The sequence below is a fragment of the Protopterus annectens genome, chromosome 1.part1 (assembly GCF_019279795.1).
Source record: "Protopterus annectens isolate FY-2018-M chromosome 1.part1, PAN1.0, whole genome shotgun sequence".
NCBI classification, from domain to species: domain Eukaryota; kingdom Metazoa; phylum Chordata; order Ceratodontiformes; family Protopteridae; genus Protopterus; species Protopterus annectens.
In genome coordinates this window covers 790,976,696-791,000,621 of record NC_056726.1, presented here as the reverse complement: position 1 = coordinate 791,000,621, position 23,926 = coordinate 790,976,696, and the positions used below count along the sequence as shown (strand labels likewise).

The 23,926-nt window shown below is 38.6% G+C and overlaps 1 protein-coding gene across 3 annotated transcripts in view; it reads left to right on the top strand.

Moving 5' to 3' along the window:
* Positions 1-23,926, top strand: part of LOC122807165 (urea transporter 2-like) — a 235,351-nt gene that overhangs the window by 203,871 nt on the left and 7,554 nt on the right. For all 3 annotated transcript variants that reach the window (XM_044078200.1, XM_044078209.1, XM_044078215.1), the window contains 2 exons: positions 5,657-5,804; positions 22,927-23,061. In XM_044078200.1, coding sequence (XP_043934135.1) covers positions 5,657-5,804; positions 22,927-23,061 — 283 coding nt within the window. The remainder of the gene's footprint in view (positions 1-5,656; positions 5,805-22,926; positions 23,062-23,926) is intronic.

Sequence of the window (23,926 nt, the reverse complement as noted above, 5' to 3'; positions counted from 1 at the left end):
TATATATATATATATATATATATATATATATATATAGTAACAGAGCAACAGAGGTGTGGGAGCTGCAAATGCCCACAATATGTGTGTGTGTGGGGAGGCTTACCCTCCCTGCAGAACACTTTTTAGGTGAGCTTTGCACTTTGCTTATATGTTCCATGGATTTCACTTTTTGAGTTTCAGGACTTGCATTGAAGAGTCTTGAAATTCAAATACAGTGCTACATTCAGATGCATAAAAAATACAGCTGAATCCCAAACTAAAAAAAAAATTAAAAAGCACTTTTTCCAGCCCAATGTGAGTGACTTCCTCCCCAACAACAACCCCTTACTTAAATATGTTAACCTCTTAGTCACACAACCATGAAGAAAAGACACACAAGTAATTACTGCTGGTGGGCATACAAAAAATTGCACCAACAGAGATTTCTATTGAAAACATCCTTGGGAGACTTCAACATCAGTGTCTGTAAGTCAGTGAGCTGAAACCTCATCCACTTGACTAGAGGGTAGCCAGATGTTCGTACTACTCTGTCTCACATTACTACTTGAGTGATTGATGGCACAGTCCAGACTTGCAGACATGAACTTCATTAACTGATTCATGAATGAGATTTTTGCTACTGTGTTTTCCAGCCATCAGGCCTTCATCAAGTCATATCCCACTTTTCCCACTGCACCAGTGGTTCCACCCAGTGCCTGGGAAACAGCTGTCAAGAAGGACTGTCATTCAGGCAGCCATGAGGTTCCTTCACACCTTTTCTGGCATCCTGAAAAAGAGGGCTTTTTGGTAATGACACCATGGAGACTCATATTGCCTTCCACATATGAGTGCATGCTTCGACACACAAGTATTGTGGGCCACTACCAGATAGTGGCTTGGTGATCATAATGGCTGCTCCAAGTTGTGTATTTGTTTTTCCACAATCCTGTAAGGGACCATGGCCATTTCTCCACCATCCTGTAAGAGGGACATGGCCTTCACATCCTTGCCAGCCTGGAACAAAAAGCATCGTCAAAGAATTTGTTTAATGAAGTAAATAATAAATGGTCCATTTTTACATTTTATAGTGTTACACTGAAATATCATCTTTTGATTTTGCTGAGTGTTTATACCAAGTCACTGTTTAGAGATTTCAGATAGCTCTAATTTTAATACTCATAAGTAATAAAGCATTCTTTAATTGACGGTGTGCCAAATTTTAATGATGTTAGTAAATGCATTATTTTAAAAGAATCACAATGCAATTTGATCTGGCCTGGTTTGAGAGGGGAAACTATTCCACAGTTTTGTTTGCCTTTGGTCAGTGGCCAGCTCTCATTCCAAAAGGGTTATACAAAATGGAGTGAGATAGAAAAAACAAATGGGTTAGGATAAAGGTTAAATTTGTTACAAGTAACATGGCACAGTAAAACAATCCAGTCGAGCATAGTTTGGGGAAAGTGAAGTGTGCAGGACCAGAGGCAGCTAAGTTACAGGAAATAAACTTAAAGCTTCAACAGCTAGAAAAACTTTAGATGCCTACAATACTAGAAGGAAATTGTGTTAAGAATGGAGGGAAAAGGTGAAGTGGTCATTGTTATGCAGAAGTAGATAGTGTAGAAAGTTGCGAGGGTGATGGGAAGCGAGAGTGGCAGACAGATATTGCTAGAATATGTACATAAGGTTGGGGGGATGGTGTAAATAAGAATAATATGCTAGTGTTCAGTGTTTCTTTTTATTTTCTTTCTTGTTTTTTTTATTTTATTTTGCATTTTTAAGTTTTGTTTTATTGTTTTTTAGAAAGTTTCACCAAGACAAAAATGGAAAGGTACCTCCATGTTGGGATTATAATGTAGTAATATCTCCATGTAACCCATTTAACTGGAGATATTACTACATTTAACTGGAGATGTTGGGATTATAATGTAGTAATATCTCCAGTTAAATGGGTTACATGAAGCAAAACAATTTATTTTTCTTGTTAATTTACTCACTTGATTACCAGATACATAAACAAGTCTGTCTTGGACCCTTTTCACCCACAACCTGGACCACAAGGGGAGATGTAAATGTACTATATATGGACAGCATTTCTTTACAGCAACAAATCAACCAGGATGTTTTGGTAAAATGGGGAAAAAAAACTAAGTATATAGAGAGGACCCTCACAGACATGAGGACAACATATAAAACTTCACATACACAGACACCACAACTTAAGATTTAACCTCAGACTCTGAAGCTGTGTGGTATATAGTTTTCATTGAACCTGGTGGATAAGAGCTATGAAGGGAGACAGAAGGGAGTTTATTTTCATTAGTGATGATCAAAAAGGACTGGATCATGATGAAACAATAGAATTTAGGAGAAGTTGCAATGATAAAGAAAGCTGCTTTTTGAATTATGCATGTGTTGTTGGAGACTAAGATTGGAAAAGCTGAAAGCAGTTCTTAGTGATAGAATGTGTGAAGGTGGAGGTTTGGTTGAAGGGTATAATGAAACCAAAGGTAAAAGGAAATGGGAAGGTGTTTTATGGAATTGAGGAGAGGTTTGAGTGATTTAAAAGTAATGTAGAATGGTAGGCTAATGCAAAAAGCATGCCTCAATAAGAAGGAGAAGGAAGGGACAGATCAGAGTTTGGTAGGAAGGGCAGGGAAGATATGAAACACATGACTGAGAATGGAGGAGGAAAGGCAGATAAGAATCAAGGCACTACATTATAAGATTAGAAGCAAAGAGACGTAACAGTGGTAGATAAAGTTGGGTGAAGGAGATGCACACCAGAGTCAGGGGAAGGAAGTGGCAACACTTTTGTTTTGGAAGTAAGGATTGCACCTAGGGTAAAAAAAGGAAGGAGGAAGGGTAAATAGGAAAAAGGGGCTAGCACAGGAACATTTAAAATTATATGAGGGCCTGTATACATTGAAAGTAAGGGGAAGTGAAGAAAAGCAGATGAGGTAAAGAGAGGGAACGGGAGAACTTATACATGTAAAATGAAGGTTTGCGGGGAGAACAGTAGTGGAGGTGGAGGTAAAGGTAATGAGAAAAAGCAGCAGGGTGGACCCATTTTCAGTGGATTTTTAAATAAGGTTTGGGGGGTTGTCAGGAAATTGTAGTTAATCTTTAACAGAGCGGATAGAGACAATACTGGTGGGGTTACCCAAGGGAAAGGGGGAGGATCAGAAGATTCTGTGAATTATAGGTCTATTTATAGATTCAAACGTTCAGAGGTGTTTACTAGGCTATGACCCCAAAGTCCTTTTTAAGCCTAGCCATGCATCCCAAATCTCTGACAAGTTCTGGTACCCTTGATAAATTATTTGATTATTTGTTAAGATGCATGTAGCATGGCTGGGGAAAATAACTTAGTGGATTAAGAGCAAGACAGGTGAGTCTTATCAATGGCAGGTAAAATTGTTGGAAAGAGTGGGAGGAGTGCATTGGTGGTGGTTGACAACAAGATGGCTTTGGATACAGCTTAGTGGGAATTTAGGTAGGCAGTAGTGTAAAAAATGAATCTGGGAGAAAAGTTCTACAAGACAGGGGAGATGATGTGCAACAATTCAAACCAGGGGGTAAAGGGCAATAAGGTAAGGGTAAGGGAGGAGAGACTGGGGCAGTGATGACGCAGTAATGCCATTTATTACAACATATTTTTCTAGTGTTGAAATGCTGACAAGAAGGGTGAGAAGGATCTTTGGTGTTAGAGGAAAGAAGGATGGAGAGAAATATTTTAATATTGGTAAATGAATATACAGGTTTGTGAAAGTTCAGGTAGTTTTGACAGATCAACCAAGATCACTCTTGTGAGATCTTCCCTTGTTGTTCTTTCATCTTCACTAATAATTGCACATCAGAGAAAATTCAGTATTCAAAACAAATGAACTGTGAGATTTGTACTACATGTTGGTGATACAAACTGTGTATGTCTTACTTAAGCAAGAACCCATGTTTGGGTGTGGGTAAATCCAGCATTGCCCATACCCAAACATGGGTTATTGCTATTATACAATGACATTATTTAAGAAAAAAATACTTCTTAAATAAAGTCTTTGTATAATGCCTCTGTGCTACTCTTCCACATTTTTCCGGTATCCTGGGACTTTTTCTGATGTACTGCACATGCTTATGGGACTTGTGTTCTGATGCTTACCCAGTACAGCAGTGCTTTGGAAAGGAAGCAACAGAGAAAAGAAGGTCTCCATTGCTCCTTTTTTTTTTTTGTTTTTTTCTTTTTTTTTTAAATAGAAAAGGTTTCAAACAGTTTAGGGGTAGGACAGAGACAGAATGGAGGAAATACACAGAAAATTAGGTATGTGTCTTTAGTTTTAAATAACGTACCTGATTTTCCTAGTATTTTCTCCATCCTGTCTTTCTCGTATGTCCAGAGTCTGGGTTTGTGATTTTATTTATGTATTTCTGTTAAAAAAATATATAAAAGTTACAGAATATAACAATGCAAAAAAGTCGTGGCAACCGGACCTTTTTCCTTCGGTATATTCTCAGCTTTACAACGGGCATGCTGATTTGGCAGGCCAATCATTGTGCTTGTTTTAGAATATTAATGGCCAGTCATTACATAATAGAATAGTTTCCACTCTCTCAGGATTTAGCAGCATCGCATAGAAACTATTTCATATGGCCTAACAATCAGTACTGTATTGTAACTGTCAGCCTCCAGATACATAAACCTATTGTTGAACCATCCTTGAGCTTGTCAAAACATGAATTCTAAGATACTCCTAACTGACAATATACAGCTGTGCACTGTCATCTTACTGTATGTAATGTGTTCCCTCCCCACTAGTACATATGATATGCCATCTGCTCCTGAGGCACATCCTGAAAAGTTCTGATCTAAAAAGTTTGGGTTCTGTTAAAGTACCCTTCTATGAATACCATCCTTTACTTTCTAAATATCTGATACATATGTGAACCTCTTTGCACCTACTCCCCTTAGACAATATGTATAATCTATTCTTAAATCTTTCTGCCTGCCCTGAATCCTTACAGAATGATTTCTGAAGTGCAGTGGGTGCTTACTATGACGTTCAAAACTTATAGTTGTCAAGAATCAGATTCTGTAAGTCTTTGTAGTAAATCCATGATCTCTTGTACAATTTCATCAATAATGAAAAATCAAATGCTTTAACAAGTCAATATGGCAGGTGCTGCAAATAAAAGTATACTTCTAAATCTTTAAACAGTGGTGTTGGGAGAAGGGTGTATACTGTGCCCATCTTTCCTCCTAGCCTCCACCAGGGTTTAATGATTTTCTGTTCTTCCATAACCAATGAGATATAATTGTTGTGCTCCCTGGGTAAAATAGGGAGTTGATGTATGTTTATCATTTTTGCAATGAGTTAAACACCATACAAATGATTTGGAAACACTAAAAAAAGATGACAACATTCAACCTCATAAGATCTAATGCTTAAAGGAGGTAAATATTTCTTATATAAAAATGCTCTTTCTTATGTGTATGTTTAGTTACGCTGTTTAACTGTAAAATATTATATCGCTCATATGAAAAATTCGAATAAACTGTTTTTAGATAAGCACAGTTCAAAATGTCTCTATATACAGGTCTAAAATTACTTTTTAAGTTAAGAGAAGCACAAGCTTGTGTATATTAATTTGCAGTGTTCTTATGCTGTTTATGCTGTTGATATTTCAGCTACTCAGAGCTATACCAGTTGGAGTTGGCCAGGTATATGGTTGTGATAACCCTTGGACTGGAGGAATCTTCATTGTTGCTCTGTTTATCTCTTCTCCAATCATTTGCTTACATAGTGTAATTGGATCCACAGCAGGAGTTCTAGCAGGTAAGGCGGTAACTGTGACCAAGTGAATGAAATCATTTTTTTTTTTCATTTAAAGTAGACAAGCAAAATTATCACCACAGTATTTACTGAAAACAAAATACTAAACTCGGTAAACAAAGACAAGCAAAAATGTCACCATTATTTATCTAAAACAAAATAATGTGTCTTGTTTACAGAACTCTAGAATGAATTCTGATAGACTGTGTTTTCTGAAATAGTGTTACATTAGTCTCTTGTTTCTTCCAGAATATTACACCAATAATTAGTACAATTTCTCAAGAAAACCTGAAGTGTGCATAATTACTAAGAGGAATCCTATTAAGTGTTTCATCAAACATCAAAAATTGCAAATATCTAATGGACTGTAGGTGTCAACGTATCGTATGCATATTCTCACACAGAAATCTCTGTGCTGTACATCTGGCTGTTCCACTTGTAAATGTAGGGGAAGTCAAAGCCATAATTCTGCTCAGGAAAAAGGGGGTTTTGATGCACCTAACCACACCCCCAGTATAAGTCAGACATCTGGACCCCTGCAGTATGTCAGACATGCATTTTGCAATGGACACATGCAAGCTCTTGAAATGCACTTTGGATGAGCTTCCCAACATACCTATGCAGTCCCATGCATCCATAGCATGCTCTGGACTCCTGTTAGGTTGGATCCTTTCTTGCTTGGTATCCACCACAAGCTTCTATCCAGAAAATTCTTTCTTGTTCATTAAATTAGAAACAAGAGTTTATATATGAACTATCTTCACAAATTTCCAGCAAGGCTTCAAAAGAATTCTCTTCACTTTTTACAAATATAATTTTTGAGTTTGCACAAATATAATTTTTGAGTTTGCACAAATATAATTTTTAAATTTGGTATAAATCAAATAAGCTAATGCATATATCCGATATAAAATTATGAAGATTTACTGCAAAAGAATTTCGAAGTTGGATATATTATCTCACAGCTGCCTATGTTAGCTGAGAAGCTGGAAGAGCTAGGAATTAGTAGGAGAGAGGATAAGGAGATGCAACTTTTATGAGATGTAATTTTGAATGAGTGATCGGATAATGCAAAATCAGAGTAGAAATACAGCTGTGTACAAATGCAATACTATGATGAACTTTCATGTATACCAGGCTTAATATGTAAAGGTGACTAATGTATAATTCCCATTCAGTTGTGTAAAGTTAAGTCACATAAAATCCACAAGTCACTTCTAGCAATTACCAGACATATTTGGTTAGACAAAGATATGTTAGCAGATCGAAGAAAAAAGTCAATAAAATTATGTAAAATTTGTAATATGTTTAGGCATCACAAAGGAGAAATGCTGCTACATGAAATAATTTTTCATTGGATGAAAGTCAAACTAGATTTATTTCAATACAAAGATGCACTTTGTAAAAGTAATAAAGCACAAATTAAGGATCTATAAGCAATGATTTGCACTTTCCTGCTATGTCTGCAGCCAGCTTAGTAGATATGGGTGTCTTGAGGTAGTATAGCAATCCTCTAATGCTTACTGGCAACCATCATATTCTAAAGCAAACTGGCGCAATATGAGCGAGATGCAGTTACACAGTCATTGGAGGCATTGCTGTCACTTACCAGCAAAAACAACACCAAACAGGTTGTCAGTAACACACGCACTACGCCCACTTCACATAGAATAGACCAGACACATAGACTCACATGTGGTGAGGCTATTAAATGTAATCTTCAAAAACCTCAAAGGCATGCCCGATGTATCATACAAAGCAAGCATCTTCTGCAACCTCTAGAGTGAACTGATAAGACAATGCACTCTAAGACACATACAGCAATATCATGCGTATCTCACGCCCTCTAAGCCCATAAGGCAAACCACCACACAACATAATACTTCAGTCATAGGAAATTCTATTGTGAGGCACACACATCCCACTTACCAGTGTGAGAAAACAAAGAGTCACAGTCAGCTGTTTGTCAGGAGCTAGAATCCACCAGACCAGTCAAGTCATTGCACCACAAATACCAATATTATTCAGTCATAGTCCATGTGGGTGTAAATGACCAGAGATATACCTCTCCAGACTGTATGAAGAGAGACATGATCGAGCTGTCAGACTATGCATTGCAGGCTGGGATTCACCTAGCACCGAGCAGCATTCTACCTTCTCCAAGGATGATGCTACAGTATCAACAGAAGATAACTGACTTTAATAAATGGCTTAGTTTTTTGGTGTCACTGCAAGGAGGTACAATATTTGTCTACCTGAGAGGATATAGTAGACAAACCACCTGTCCTCCCTAAGTTTTCAAATTGGCTAAAACCTCGTCATTCCCCATAGTGCCTTTTTTTAAACAGTGCCAACCTGATAAACTTACTGGCATATCAAAATTGACTAAGGATAAGAGAAGTCTGAACAGGAAGCTTCACTCCCTGGAAGCTCTCTTCTTCCTGAAGATAGACATCTGTGCAGTTACCAAGACTTGGCTTACAGCTGCAGAGAGCACACAGGTAGTGCAAGGCTATAATGCTTTCTACACATTTAGACCAGCTACTGCACAAGGAGGATCTAGAGGTGTCACAATTTATTCAAATATGAACACACCTCAAGGCTGTTCAATCAGTATGACACATCTGAGCTTCTCCGCATCCGCACATAAGCAAAGTCCCATACCATTTTCTTGCAAGCTATACATCAGCTTCCATGATGTTGGAAGCCTGCACCATGTACATGAATGAAATGGAGACATTCTCCATTCAACTCAACAGAATATTCATGGGTGACTTTAACTATTCCATCATTAACTGGGACTCATAGATAACCTCAAACATGCAGGCCCAGAGATTTCTAGACGTTGTTAACACAAACACTATCTAACAGCTAGTCTGCATGCTCACTGGTGGCAGTATCATTGACCTGATCCTTACAAACATGGGGGAATGATACAATCCCCTAGTGTAATGTCCTCTTTGTTCAGGTCATCCACAGAGGCTGTCTCCTATGAAATAAATATTAAGCCTGTTACCTCAGCTAATCCAGAACATTTTAAAAAAATCAAAGTTAACTAAATGACAATCTAGCAAAATTCCACCCCCCCCCCCGCAAACCCTGAGAAAACAGCTGCTTATGCAAAATTTGTTCATAGGAAACCCTGTACAATCATATAAATAGCTGCAAAGAGGCAACTGTACCTACCTGAAAGAAACATAGGACAACCTCCAAAAACAAGCCACCCTGGTAGAATCCCAATATAAGTAAGTTGTATAACAAATGTCAGAAAATCATGTCCAAAAATAGGAAGCGTATTGCTCAGCAAAGTAAAAAAATACGTTCTCAGTCTAAACAACAAGTAAAAATAGCCTCTGAAGCTAAGGGCAACCAGTAAGCTTTGTTCATTTCCATAATCTTAAAGGCAACACCCAACAATGTGCCAGACTAATGGCGAATGGAACCACCTGTACAGAGCCAGAGGATATAGCAAATCTGCTGGTCAATAAGTTTAGCTTCAGTTTTATCCCCTTATCACCCCTAGTCAACCCCCGGGAAATACCCTCTGCCATTTCTCCATCAACCATCACTAGGAAGCAAGTCCTCACTGCGCTCTCTAAGGCAAAGAACAAAGCTTTGATGGGCCTTGATAATATCTCAGGATGCCTCCTGAATAGCATGAAACATGACTTGTCAGGCTCACTAGAATCTCTGTTTAACCATAGCCTCCAGACAGGTTTTGTGTCAAAAGAATGGAAGACTGCAACAGTTATCTCACTACACAAAAGGAGGCCTTCCATGGACCTATGAACTACAGCCCCATATTCTGACTAGTCTCATATCCAAGGCTATGGAAAGAATTATGATGGATCTGATAAATAAGAATACAGGAAACCCACAGACACTAAGCCCTACCCAGTGTGCTAGCAGACTACATATATTCCTCATCTATTTTCTTGCATCTCATTCTTTAAGTATTTAATTCTTAGTCTGGGAATTTAAGCAGTCTGTATTCATTCATTTATTTGTTATTTCCTTATATTTTTGATTTTATTTATTAACTTAATTATTTACTTATTTTTACTTTTCAGATAAAATTTTTATTTAGGTGGGCTGAGTTGTTCTGGGGTTTTATGTGTTGGTGTATTTTGTGTGTGCAGTTTATACGTGTCTTTTACCTTATATAAGTACTATATTTTAGATATGTTTTAGGCTGAGTGATGATACAATAGAGTGTATATAAGCTGTTGGTAGCATGGGTAGAGTACAGGATATTCTTTTATGACATGGTAGAATGATAATAAGCAAAAATATGCACAGTCCATCTCAGATGATCATTTGTATTCAACCCCCATAAGATGCAAGAAAATAGATGAGGAATTTGTTAACTTGGTAACTGAACATGTGCTCCCCTTGTTCTTTTTAGCCATGACCTTATTTTCTGTGGAATACATCATGGATCTAAGGTTTCCACAGAAAATAAGTAAAACATGGTGGAGGGAGGGATTCATAACATAGTGCATTGTACACCTATGGAATTGACTCCCCCTGCAAATAAAGTAGTGTAATTTATCATCGTCCTTAAAATGAGAACTGGATCGATGGATAGGTATTTAAAAATTCACCCCTGGCTTGACTGGCCGAACTCTCCTCAAAAAAAGGAGGTACGGTCTAAGGGTGAGTACTGACAACATACAGTATATGGTCACAAAGCTCAGTTGCCTTGTAGTTCTTATAATTCTATGATCCTATATGAGGCATCATTAGAATAATATTACATATATTACATATTCCCTTGTTTTTTTGAACCAGGTCATGGCTGAAAAGAACTAGGGGAGCACATGTTCAGTTTCCAAGTTAACAAATAACTGGAACTAAGTAATAAACACATGGTGCTAGAAGAACGATCAGGATTCCACGTCCTCTCCCTATAAGACTAGTCATCTTAAACAAGTCATAATTGTTCTTTCTCCATGTGTCCTCTTCATATCTGTATTCGTATGTTATAACTGCCTAGAAACAGTGGTGCTCCAAGGTCTGATATTTTTGTAACCATATGCCAGTATAAGAGGAATGACAACACAGTGAGTCATGGTTTATTGTTCCCTTCTTTTCTAACTACTGACGCTGTCATACTGATGCAATGACAGGTCACATGACGCTGCTCTAGTGACCTAAAGTTATTGTTGCATACTGACACTGAAGGAATGACAAGATGGAATCAGAATGAGTGACTACAATCCAGCACTCCCGTAAAAGCAAGAGAATGTGGGATTAGCCACTCAAACAATGCTGCTTCACAGAGGCTGGAAATTAGTATCTTACAGAGGAATGCTAGCAATATCAGCTTCTACAGTCACTTGACTTATATGTATCAACTGGACGTATAAGAGAATTTAAGTACCTTTTTATGCACTTTTACTTTTAAAAAATACAGTATTTAAATTGATTTAAACTGTGTATGAAGGAGTGTTGAAGGAATTTTTAACTGGTTATTCTGCTCTTCAGTAACTTGAACTAAAAGCTAGTGTTGGCTGAATTTTGTTATTTGCTAGTAATTACAGGTGTGGGGGTAGCCACAGTCAGTGATTTCCTGTCCTTGCATATTTAAACTGGTGCATGTGAAATAATTCCTGCTTTAAAACTTCAGCTTGGCAAGCTAAGAACTTGGTTATATTCAACTGGACGTATAAGAGAATTTAAGTACCTTTTATGCACTTTTACTTTTAAAAATACAGTATTTAAATTGATTTAAACTGTGTATGAAGGAGTGTTGAAGGAATTTTTAACTGGTTATTCTGCTCTTCAGTAACTTGAACTAAAAGCTAGTGTTGGCTGAATTTTGTTATTTGCTAGTAATTACAGGTGTGGGGTAGCCACAGTTCAGTGATTTCCTGTCCTTGCATATTTAAACTGGTGCATGTGAAATAATTCCTGCTTTAAAACTTCAGCTTGGCAAGCTAAGAACTTGGTTATATTCAACTGGACATATAAGAGAATTTAAGTACCTTTTATGCACTTTTACTTTTAAAAATACAGTATTTAAATTGATTTAAACTGTGTATGAAGGAGTGTTGAAGGAATTTTTAACTGGTTATTCTGCTCTTCAGTAACTTGAACTAAAAGCTAGTGTTGGCTGAATTTTGTTATTTGCTAGTAATTACAGGTGTGGGGGTAGCCACAGTTCAGTGATTTCCTGTCCTTGCATATTTAAACTGGTGCATGTGAAATAATTCCTGCTTTAAAACTTCAGCTTGGCAAGCTAAGAACTTGGTTATATTCAACTGGACGTATAAGAGAATTTAAGTACCTTTTTATGCACTTTTACTTTTAAAAAATACAGTATTTAAATTGATTTAAACTGTGTATGAAGGAGTGTTGAAGGAATTTTTAACTGGTTATTCTGCTCTTCAGTAACTTGAACTAAAAGCTAGTGTTGGCTGAATTTTGTTATTTGCTAGTAATTACAGGTGTGGGGGTAGCCACAGTCAGTGATTTCCTGTCCTTGCATATTTAAACTGGTGCATGTGAAATAATTCCTGCTTTAAAACTTCAGCTTGGCAAGCTAAGAACTTGGTTATATTCAACTGGACGTATAAGAGAATTTAAGTACCTTTTTATGCACTTTTACTTTTAAAAAATACAGTATTTAAATTGATTTAAACTGTGTATGAAGGAGTGTTGAAGGAATTTTTAACTCTTTATTCTGCTCTTCAGTAACTTGAACTAAAAGCTAGTGTTGGCTGAATTTTGTTATTTGCTAGTAATTACAGGTGTGGGGGTAGCCACAGTTCAGTGATTTCCTGTCCTTGAATATTTAAACTGGTGCATGTGAAATAATTCCTGCTTTAAAACTTCAGCTTGGCAAGCTAAGAACTTGGTTATATTCAACTGGACGTATAAGAGAATTTAAGTACCTTTTTATGCACTTTTACTTTTAAAAAATACAGTATTTAAATTGATTTAAACTGTGTATGAAGGAGTGTTGAAGGAATTTTTAACTGGTTATTCTGCTCTTCAGTAACTTGAACTAAAAGCTAGTGTTGGCTGAATTTTGTTATTTGCTAGTAATTACAGGTGTGGGGGTAGCCACAGTTCAGTGATTTCCTGTCCTTGCATATTTAAACTGGTGCATGTGAAATAATTCCTGCTTTAAAACTTCAGCTTGGCAAGCTAAGAACTTGGTTATATTCAACTGGACGTATAAGAGAATTTAAGTACCTTTTATGCACTTTTACTTTTAAAAATACAGTATTTAAATTGATTTAAACTGTGTATGAAGGAGTGTTGAAGGAATTTTTAACTGGTTATTCTGCTCTTCAGTAACTTGAACTAAAAGCTAGTGTTGGCTGAATTTTGTTATTTGCTAGTAATTACAGGTGTGGGGGTAGCCACAGTCAGTGATTTCCTGTCCTTGCATATTTAAACTGGTGCATGTGAAATAATTCCTGCTTTAAAACTTCAGCTTGGCAAGCTAAGAACTTGGTTATATTCAACTGGACGTATAAGAGAATTTAAGTACCTTTTATGCACTTTTACTTTTAAAAATACAGTATTTAAATTGATTTAAACTGTGTATGAAGGAGTGTTGAAGGAATTTTTAACTGGTTATTCTGCTCTTCAGTAACTTGAACTAAAAGCTAGTGTTGGCTGAATTTTGTTATTTGCTAGTAATTACAGGTGTGGGGGTAGCCACAGTTCAGTGATTTCCTGTCCTTGCATATTTAAACTGGTGCATGTGAAATAATTCCTGCTTTAAAACTTCAGCTTGGCAAGCTAAGAACTTGGTTATATTCAACTGGACGTATAAGAGAATTTAAGTACCTTTTATGCACTTTTACTTTTAAAAATACAGTATTTAAATTGATTTAAACTGTGTATGAAGGAGTGTTGAAGGAATTTTTAACTGGTTATTCTGCTCTTCAGTAACTTGAACTAAAAGCTAGTGTTGGCTGAATTTTGTTATTTGCTAGTAATTACAGGTGTGGGGTAGCCACAGTTCAGTGATTTCCTGTCCTTGCATATTTAAACTGGTGCATGTGAAATAATTCCTGCTTTAAAACTTCAGCTTGGCAAGCTAAGAACTTGGTTATATTCAACTGGACGTATAAGAGAATTTAAGTACCTTTTATGCACTTTTACTTTTAAAAATACAGTATTTAAATTGATTTAAACTGTGTATGAAGGAGTGTTGAAGGAATTTTTAACTGGTTATTCTGCTCTTCAGTAACTTGAACTAAAAGCTAGTGTTGGCTGAATTTTGTTATTTGCTAGTAATTACAGGTGTGGGGGTAGCCACAGTCAGTGATTTCCTGTCCTTGCATATTTAAACTGGTGCATGTGAAATAATTCCTGCTTTAAAACTTCAGCTTGGCAAGCTAAGAACTTGGTTATATTCAACTGGACGTATAAGAGAATTTAAGTACCTTTTATGCACTTTTACTTTTAAAAATACAGTATTTAAATTGATTTAAACTGTGTATGAAGGAGTGTTGAAGGAATTTTTAACTGGTTATTCTGCTCTTCAGTAACTTGAACTAAAAGCTAGTGTTGGCTGAATTTTGTTATTTGCTAGTAATTACAGGTGTGAGGGTAGCCACAGTTCAGTGATTTCCTGTCCTTGCATATTTAAACTGGTGCATGTGAAATAATTCCTGCTTTAAAACTTCAGCTTGGCAAGCTAAGAACTTGGTTATATTCAACTGGACGTATAAGAGAATTTAAGTACCTTTTATGCACTTTTACTTTTAAAAAATACAGTATTTAAATTGATTTAAACTGTGTATGAAGGAGTGTTGAAGGAATTTTTAACTGGTTATTCTGCTCTTCAGTAACTTGAACTAAAAGCTAGTGTTGGCTGAATTTTGTTATTTGCTAGTAATTACAGGTGTGGGGGTAGCCACAGTTCAGTGATTTCCTGTCCTTGCATATTTAAACTGGTGCATGTGAAATAATTCCTGCTTTAAAACTTCAGCTTGGCAAGCTAAGAACTTGGTTATATTCAACTGGACGTATAAGAGAATTTAAGTACCTTTTATGCACTTTTACTTTCAAAAATACAGTATTTAAATTGATTTAAACTGTGTATGAAGGAGTGTTGAAGGAATTTTTAACTGGTTATTCTGCTCTTCAGTAACTTGAACTAAAAGCTAGTGTTGGCTGAATTTTGTTATTTGCTAGTAATTACAGGTGTGGGGTAGCCACAGTCAGTGATTTCCTGTCCTTGCATATTTAAACTGGTGCATGTGAAATAATTCCTGCTTTAAAACTTCAGCTTGGCAAGCTAAGAACTTGGTTATATTCAACTGGACGTATAAGAGAATTTAAGTACCTTTTATGCACTTTTACTTTTAAAAATACAGTATTTAAATTGATTTAAACTGTGTATGAAGGAGTGTTGAAGGAATTTTTAACTGGTTATTCTGCTCTTCAGTAACTTGAACTAAAAGCTAGTGTTGGCTGAATTTTGTTATTTGCTAGTAATTACAGGTGTGGGATAGCCACAGTCAGTGATTTCCTGTCCTTGCATATTTAAACTGGTGCATGTGAAATAATTCCTGCTTTAAAACTTCAGCTTGGCAAGCTAAGAACTTGGTTATATTCAACTGGACGTTAAGAGAATTTAAGTACCTTTTTATGCACTTTTACTTTTAAAAATACAGTATTTAAATTGATTTAAACTGTGTATGAAGGAGTGTTGAAGGAATTTTTAACTGGTTATTCTGCTCTTCAGTTATTCCCACCCACCCGCCCTGTTTTTGTTTTGGTGTTAATCTTAGTGGCATTGAAACTGCCCGCCTCAGCCTGCCTCTGGGCCCATCTCATTTGCTCACTCAACTGAGTGCAGTGAGATCATATTCTGATTTCAGGCACTCCTACTGTGTACAAAGAGAGCATCTGGGAAATAGAAAAAAAAAAAAATTAAGCTTATTTCCTGCCTTTCTTGTTAAGTGGTACAGACTATTTGTAGGCTTCTGAGCCCCCAAGCCCTTCTGTGTTTGAGGGAAGCCTTCTAGCTTGTTTTTTTTTTTTTTCTTGTAACTAGCCAGTTTTCTAGTTTCAGCACTCAAATCTGTTTCTTTGATCTCAGCACTTGTTCAGAAAAAAAAAAAAAAAAAAAAAAATTTCATCTGCTTTTACTGTACTTGTGTTTTTACCTACTTCTTTTTACTTTTGCATCATCTTAAAATACTCAATTGTATTTATTACTGCTTGGTGTAACTCATTCTAAGCCTTTTGGTTTAAACACTTGGGCTTCGGACCAGTTAGTTGTTTTGCACTGAGAGGTTTGTGGTCTGCACTGTTGTGGCAGAACAGGTAGCTTACATCCTTCTAGGTTGAGAACTGCTGATTGAGGGCTCAGTGTCTGTTATTCTAAAAGTGTATTAATTCTGGTTTAAGCACTTGGGCTTTCAAGCCAGTTATTTTACATTAAGAGGGTTCGTGGTCTGCACTCTTGTGGGAGGAGAGGCTGGACTCTGCCCTTCTGAGCTGGGAATTTCTGGTTAAAGGCTTATAGTGCATGCATATCTGAACTGTTTCTTACTGAAGTTGGTGCGCCTTGTTTGCTGTGGCATAGACTGGATTCGGGCCTGCTGGATCTAGCTTTGTTTGTGTAACTTGAGCACTAATCCAGACATTCTCTAAAGTATTCAATGGTATTTATTACTGCTTGGTTGTAACTTGATTAAAGTGTAGCTATCATTCAAGTCTTTTGGATTAAGCACTTGGGCTTCAGACCAGTTGTTTTACATTAGGAAGGTTTGTGGCAAGCACTGTGGTGGCAGGACAGGTAGCTTTCATCCTTCTAAGTTGGGAACTGCTGATTGAGAGCCCAGTGTCCAAGTGTATTAGTTCTGGTTTAGGCACTTGGGCTTCAGGCCAGTTATTTTACATTAAGAAGGTTCGTGGACTGCACTCTTGTGGGAGAAGAGGCTGGACTCTGCCCTTCTGAGCTGGGAATTTTCTGGTTAAAGGTTTATAGTGCCTGAATATTTGAACTGTATCTTACTGAAATTGGTTCACCTTGTTTGCTCTATCATAGACTAGATCCAGGCCTACTGAATCTAGCTTTGTTTATATACTTGTTGTTTGTTTGCTTGTTATTTCCTGGAAGCTAATTCACCTAATACGCAACTTCTCAGCTTCTGTGGATCACTAGTGATATCTGCATTGCTTACTGTACTTATTTCCTTGTTTCACTTGAAAGAAAGTTACTGTTTGTCGTTTTGCATTTAGTTACTTGTATCACATTGCACTCAAGTTACCTGGCACTTGCTCACTAAAGCAATTATATAAGTCAGCACTAAAAATTAAAAGCACTACACCCTCACTCCCCACTGGCCCTTGTTTTCAATTAAGGATTTCCCAATATTATTCTAGCATGTCCAAAGGTCAGTTGTCAATCTCCTCTCCGGTCCAGCTGGTGAATCTGGGAATCTTGAGGCAATGTTATAACTGCCTCATGTACACAGACAACCCTCTCCTCCTCCCACATAACACAAATACTTGGCAGAGATGCAGCTATTTAGCCAAACTGGAGGCTGAGCTCTCTCAACTCAGGACTGGCAAGACCAGACAGGAGGAGAAGGCAACTACACACACCACAAAACCAGCCTCACATAATGCTACCACTCCACTGAATCAAACACATAAACACACAAAGACATACTCGGAGGCTCTGAGTAAAATTTACCTAAACAGCAGAGGCCTCCAAAGCAGACACCCAAACAACTGCTACCTCAAGACACCCCAAAAGCAACACATAAACCACAAAAGCAGTGTGCAAAGCAGTCACAGCCCTTAAGGCCAAATACAACACCAAACATACTTGTCATAGGTGACTCCATAGTCAGACACACTGACGTCCCACTCACCAGGCTGAACAAGGAGAGGGTCACAGTAAGCTGCCTATCGGGCGCTAGAATCCGCCACATAACACAAGCACTGGGTCACTCCACAGCAAGTACAAATATGACACAGTCATTGTCCATGCTGGTGTGAACGACCTGAGACGCACCTCCCTGGACTGCATGAAAAGAGACATAGAGGAGCTCTCTGATTATGTAGCCCAGGCAGGTATGACCCTAACCCTGAGCAGTATCCTTCCTTCACCAAGAATGATGCCACAATATAGAGACAAGATGATCAGCTTTAACAATTGGCTTAATGTCTGGTGTCATTCAAAGGGGATCCAGTGTCTGTCTGCCTGGGATGACATGCTTGACAAGCCACGCTGCTTCGCAAGGGACGGCTTGCACCTGTCACCCTGGGATTCCGGATATTGGCTAAGGCTCTTGCCACCCCATAGTGCCTTTTTAGGCAAGGCTCAAATTCTAAACCTACCACCCTAGAAAACAAAAATGGGAAGAAATTGAGGGTAATGCTGCTCAATGCCAGAAGTCTAAATCTCAAAATGCACGCACTCGAGGCCCTTCTCAGTATGGAGAACATCGATGTCTGTGCTGTAACTGAAACCTGGTTCAAGGCTCCTGAGAGCACACCGGCACTATTAGGTTTTACCTCATATCATGCGTTCCGGCCCCAAAACCCGGACCACTCCACAAAAGGAGGGGGTGTATCCATATTCATAAAGGATACTCACACCTCCAGGTTGGTGGCAACGCATGAAGCTTGAAACCATCCAGGTGCAACTAACAATAGGCAAAACTGCTCTACAAATTGTAGCATGCTACAGGCCACCCTCTCAAACTCAGGAACCCCACACAGCCTTCCTGAAGACACTGGAGGGTATAAATGTATCTCCAAACACCATCATATTGGGTGACTTCAACTACCCGAATATAGACTGGGAACATTACTCAAGCCCTAACTTTCTAGCCCAACGGTTCCTGGAGTTCATAAATTCAAATGCCATGGAACAGCTAGTCACTGTTCCCACGAGAGGAGAAAATATACTAGATCTCATTGTCACAAACATGGGGACAAAATGCTCCACACCGAAGTATATCCCTCATTGGTGAGATCTGATCATAAACTAATCTCACTGGAAATCCACATCCCGCCCCACCCCAAACAAAAAGACCATAGTGAAGAACTTCTCTAAAGCAAACTTCACACTACTCAAGACTGGTGTGGTATCCTTCAAGGCCCCTGAGTCAGAGGAAACCACAACCCAAGCTGCGGAAGCCCTTACAAATGCCTTCTATGAACACCTCCAGGACTGCATGGATCAGGCAATCCCAAATAAAACCAAGACTCTTTCCACAAAGGGCAAACGTCCAGTCTGGTGGACCCCAGCCATTAACAAACTTTACAATAAGAGGAGAAAGCTATTACATGATAGAACAAAATCCATAAAAGGGAAGTCACCCCTGATCATTATTAGTAAAAATTACGAGCACTCATAAAATCAACTAAGGCCAATTTTGAGAGAAAAATTGCCATGGATTCAAAGGACAATCATAAGGCCTTTTTCAGCTATGTTAGGAACCTGGGTGGAAACTCACAGATATGCTCAGAATTAGTCCAAAATGATACAAAATCACTGAACCCACAGACATTGCCAACATACTGGCAGACAGGTTCAGTGCAAACTTCACCCCTCTCCCCTAAAGGAGAGATAACTATCCCAGCCGAGTGTAGCCTCCCGGACATCTCAAATGCGCAGGTGAAAGCTGCTCTCTCTAAAGCTAAAAACACAGCATCAATGGGACCGGATGGTGTCCCCGGCTGTGTGCTACACGAGCTAAATGAGGAATTAAACCCGCACATAAGGCAGCTGTTTAATCTCAGCCTTACCACAGGATACGTGCCCAAGGAGTGGCGTGACGGCAACTGTGGTCCCACTCCACAAAGGTGGCGCCTCTCGGACCCTGGTAATTACCGCCCCATAAGCTTAACAAGTCTAGTCTGCAAAGCTATGGAGAGGATCATAATGGAGCTCATAAACAAAGATATAGGGGACTTGCAGACATTGGACCCGACCCAGTTTGGCTTTGTCAAGGGAAGATCATGCCTTTTGAACTTGGTCGACTTCTTCGAAATAGTCACCAAGGCCATTGATGAAGGAAAGGCAGTCCATACAGCCTACCTTGACCTTGCAAAGGCTTTCGACACAATACCCCACTCGGGTATTGTAGAAAAACTTACCAGCTTAAATGTAAACCCATATGTCACAAGATGGGTTGCAAACTGGCTTAAGGACAGAACCCACAGGGTTAGAGTTGCTGGCGCTGTGTCAGACTCCAAGCCGGTCACAAGTGGTGTCCCACAGGGCTCGGTCCTTGGCCCCTATTGTTTGGCATCTACTTCTCAGAAGTACAGGCCAACATGGGAGGACTTTGGCTGACAAAGTTTGCAGATGACTGCAAACTGGGCCATAGTGGAAAGTGCATCGGACACTGATATCCTTCAGAAGGGACTCACGGAAACAGATAGCTGGTGCCAGAGCCATGGCCTGAAGTTAAACACCAAAAATGTATAGTCATACCCTTCGGGAAAAACAAGGTAACCCCAAGCTACCATATAGGTGGCAATCCACTAAGCACAGAAGAGGTTATCAGGGACCTGGGGACCCAGGTTGACAGTGGCCTTTCTTTTGACACTCACATTGCTAAAGTGGTTAGAAAGACCTTCTACATTGCCCACCTGATCATGAAGGGATTCACATCCAGATCTAGTGAGGTCATTGTTCCCCTGTACTCTTCACTTATCAGACCAATGATCGAGTACAATGCCCCATTCGGGATGTATCTCACCCGACATCTGCAGCAATTGGAGAGGCCCCAAAGTTCCTTACCAAAAGGATAAAGGGACTCCAAAATCTGTCATATGCTGCCAGATTGAAGAAACTCCAGCTCTATTCAGTCGCATACCGCCTGCTCAGAGGTGACATGTGCCTGACATACAAGGCCATGTCCAACCCGGAATTAATGGACATGCTCCACCTCAAAAATCCAAATCCACCAAAACCACTAGAGCAAGCGACTTAAACCTTAGCACGGATATAAATAGGACGTGCTGGAGGGATAGATTTATCACTCAGAGACTCCCTATGCTGTGGAATAAAATCCCGGTCCATGTGAGGCAGAGCACCTCGCTGACTCTGTTCAAGAGAAATCTAGACCTGTGGATGGGAGATCGTAGGTTTACCCCGGGAATCATCTCTGGGTCACTGCTGGACAGAGGCACAACAAACTAATGGGCACAGTATTTTTTCATATAAGGGGTGGCGTAAGCCAAAATAATTTGGGCTAGGCTTATAAATGCCTTAGGGCAGATAGCCTAGTATAAACCTATGAACCTATGAACCTATGTGTATGTGCACAACTAATAGTCAGCTGGAGACATTGCATGGGAGGGCAGCTACCACAAGGGAAGAAAGGTAAGATTGAAAATCCCCGCCTCACAATGCTATAGTTCCCACTCTTATATCAAGATTTTGCCCTTATTCATTTCTGTACTTAATGAATATCTGTTTCCTTATTTATTAAACATTTAGATGCCTTAATCCTATGTATATAACATGAATAAATGTTAACATTCTAACAACCTGGGTCATTCATGAAAGGGACTTTTGTTTGGTAGATATGGTTGATTACTAAGTTGAAGAGGATAAACAGTGAAAAAATCTAGATAGTTTGATGATGTCTGTGACCTATCTATGATTAGCATCCCACACGATAGAGGGCTAGTGAGATGGGAGAAATGAAAAAGCTGATTTTTTTCAACTGTCTTTTTTTTTGGGGGGGGGGGGCATAGACTTACTGGTGCATGGCACCCCCGGTGGAGGGCAGGAGATTTTCAGTAGGCAAATGTAAGGGTTGCAGATGTGCTTCCCATACTAATGTGATTGCATACTGTGCAACAGCAGAGGAAGTAACCAGATAGTAGGGCATAATTTACAAAGCCTCACTCTACCTGGTGATAGCCTCAAGGGTTTGTCCCTCAGTCTTCACCCCTTGAGGTAATGAATAAGGGTGAGGGTAATAGCAAGACCCTTGGAGCCTTGAGAGCAGGTGCAAAGATCTCAAAATTATGACATTTATTTAGGGAACTTATACAGATTTGTTCCCTAAAGAGATGCAACCCTATCTTGGACACTGATGTTGTCTGCAGAATCCACGATATAATAACAGTCAATGTAATATGTTTTCACAAAGATGACTTTACATCAGTTTAAATATACACTTAAAGTTCTGTGAACTATAGCAAATGGAAGATGTGTTCTGTGCATTAGACTGCTACAAACCCAGAATTCACTTGACTTGTTGTGTCTTTCGGCTTTTCCCGGTTAGGGGTCACCACAGCAGAACTCCGGTCCGCTAATGATTGGCAGTAGATTTTTACGTGCCGAGTTGCCAGCCCTGACACACAACCTTCAACGAAGGTACACCCATTCACGCATGTCTCCACTCAGAAGACTCCAGATTCCAGTACTGCTGTTATAGGGAAAAAAAGAGTTCTGATTGTTTTATGTAGCTTTTGAATATATTGCTAACCATGTTTTATGTGCTTGCTTTGCTTTTAATAGTCAATTTATTAACATTAATCTCATTTACTCTGCAGACACTATTATTACTACAACATGTGTTACAATGTACATGGACAGTGGAGATTCATGAGTGCTTCTGAACTGTATTTCTTAGGCACTGTATCTGTGTATCTGTAAAACTTTATAGGTAGTCCTTTTTTATTGTATTGTATGTTCTTATTTTTTACATTGGTCAGTTGCTATCTCAGTTTGTGTAATTTAAGAAACCAAATATTGAAAAAAAAAAGAAAAAGCAAAGTAGAAAATGTAACTGGGTAAAATGGTACAAATGTGCACAATTATTACAATCAACAATATCAAAGTATTATCTGATTATTACGTATAAAAAATGTTGCCTTTAGGTATATGAAATTCAGTTGTGACTTTTTGACATAAACACATTACAAAAATGCAGCATATTTTGAATTTTGGTAATGACAATTAATTACAGCAGCATTTTTTACATAAAATGTGGCAAAACATTTAGTTAGTAAAATATTATATAATATGTTACATTCGTAAAATGTTACTTGACAGTCATGAATACATATATAGGTTCTTTTACACATATAAGAATTTATATGTTTGAGAGAGAGGACTGGAAGTAAAACACAATAATCTTCTCTTGTTTTTTTTTTTTTTTCTTTTTAGGGCTGTCTCTGTCATCTCCTTTTGACAAAATATACAATGGCCTGTGGGGTTATAACAGTGTGCTGGCCTGCATTGCTGTAGGAGGAATGTTCTATGCCCTTACATGGCAAACTCACCTACTAGCTATAGCTTGTGGTATGTATGTCTACTCTATATGCTTTGTTTATATAACATTTGCATCATTGTTCAATGTTTGTCTTCAGCTTCCATTCCAGCAGACTGGAAATATGCTTCAGTGGTACCAGTCAAAAACATAACAGTAAAACTAATATACTTAAAGGCCGCATTCCAATTTGTTTATTAACTATAGTTGGCAGAATAATGGAAAACATATTACTGGTAGAAAATCTGAGTAAAATTTAGTATACAGCTATAAACTACAGCCACTTATGAGTCTTTCTTTCTCTGTTTTTTTAGTAACATTATTCAAACCATATACATGTAACCTAAAAATAGACATGTTTACTTGCTGAGTGGATGTAAAACAGCAGACTGGAATGCCATGTATTAAATGGAAGAATACTTTTGAATCTAAGCAATTTGGTGGCTTGGGGCTTATGTCCGGGGGGGGTCTTACTATGGCCTAAACTGTTACTCCGCCTTCCCTTCTGTGGCAGTGTGCTACAGTCCTGGGGGGGTGTGCAGTGTGGGATCTTTGGCACATTGCCTTGCCTCCACTGCAGCTCAGACAATCCCCACTGACCATTCCTCCTTTGGCAACATCCCCAGCCTCCACCAGGGATCATTGTCTTGAGATGCCCATGTACCGCCCTAACCCCAGGATGGCCACTCCCATCCCTCCCTGCCACTCGAGATGCCAATCGAACCTGGGTCATTGTCAGGGTTTTGTAGCACCAGATCAGCCACAATGTTAAGGACAGGAAATACTTTGGCTAGCCTGCATTCATTAAGGTTATCACAGTAGAGGCACAGTGTTGAGGTCCAGATCTTTCCTCTACCCATATTTCTTCATATATATTAGCCATAAGATGGTAGGTTC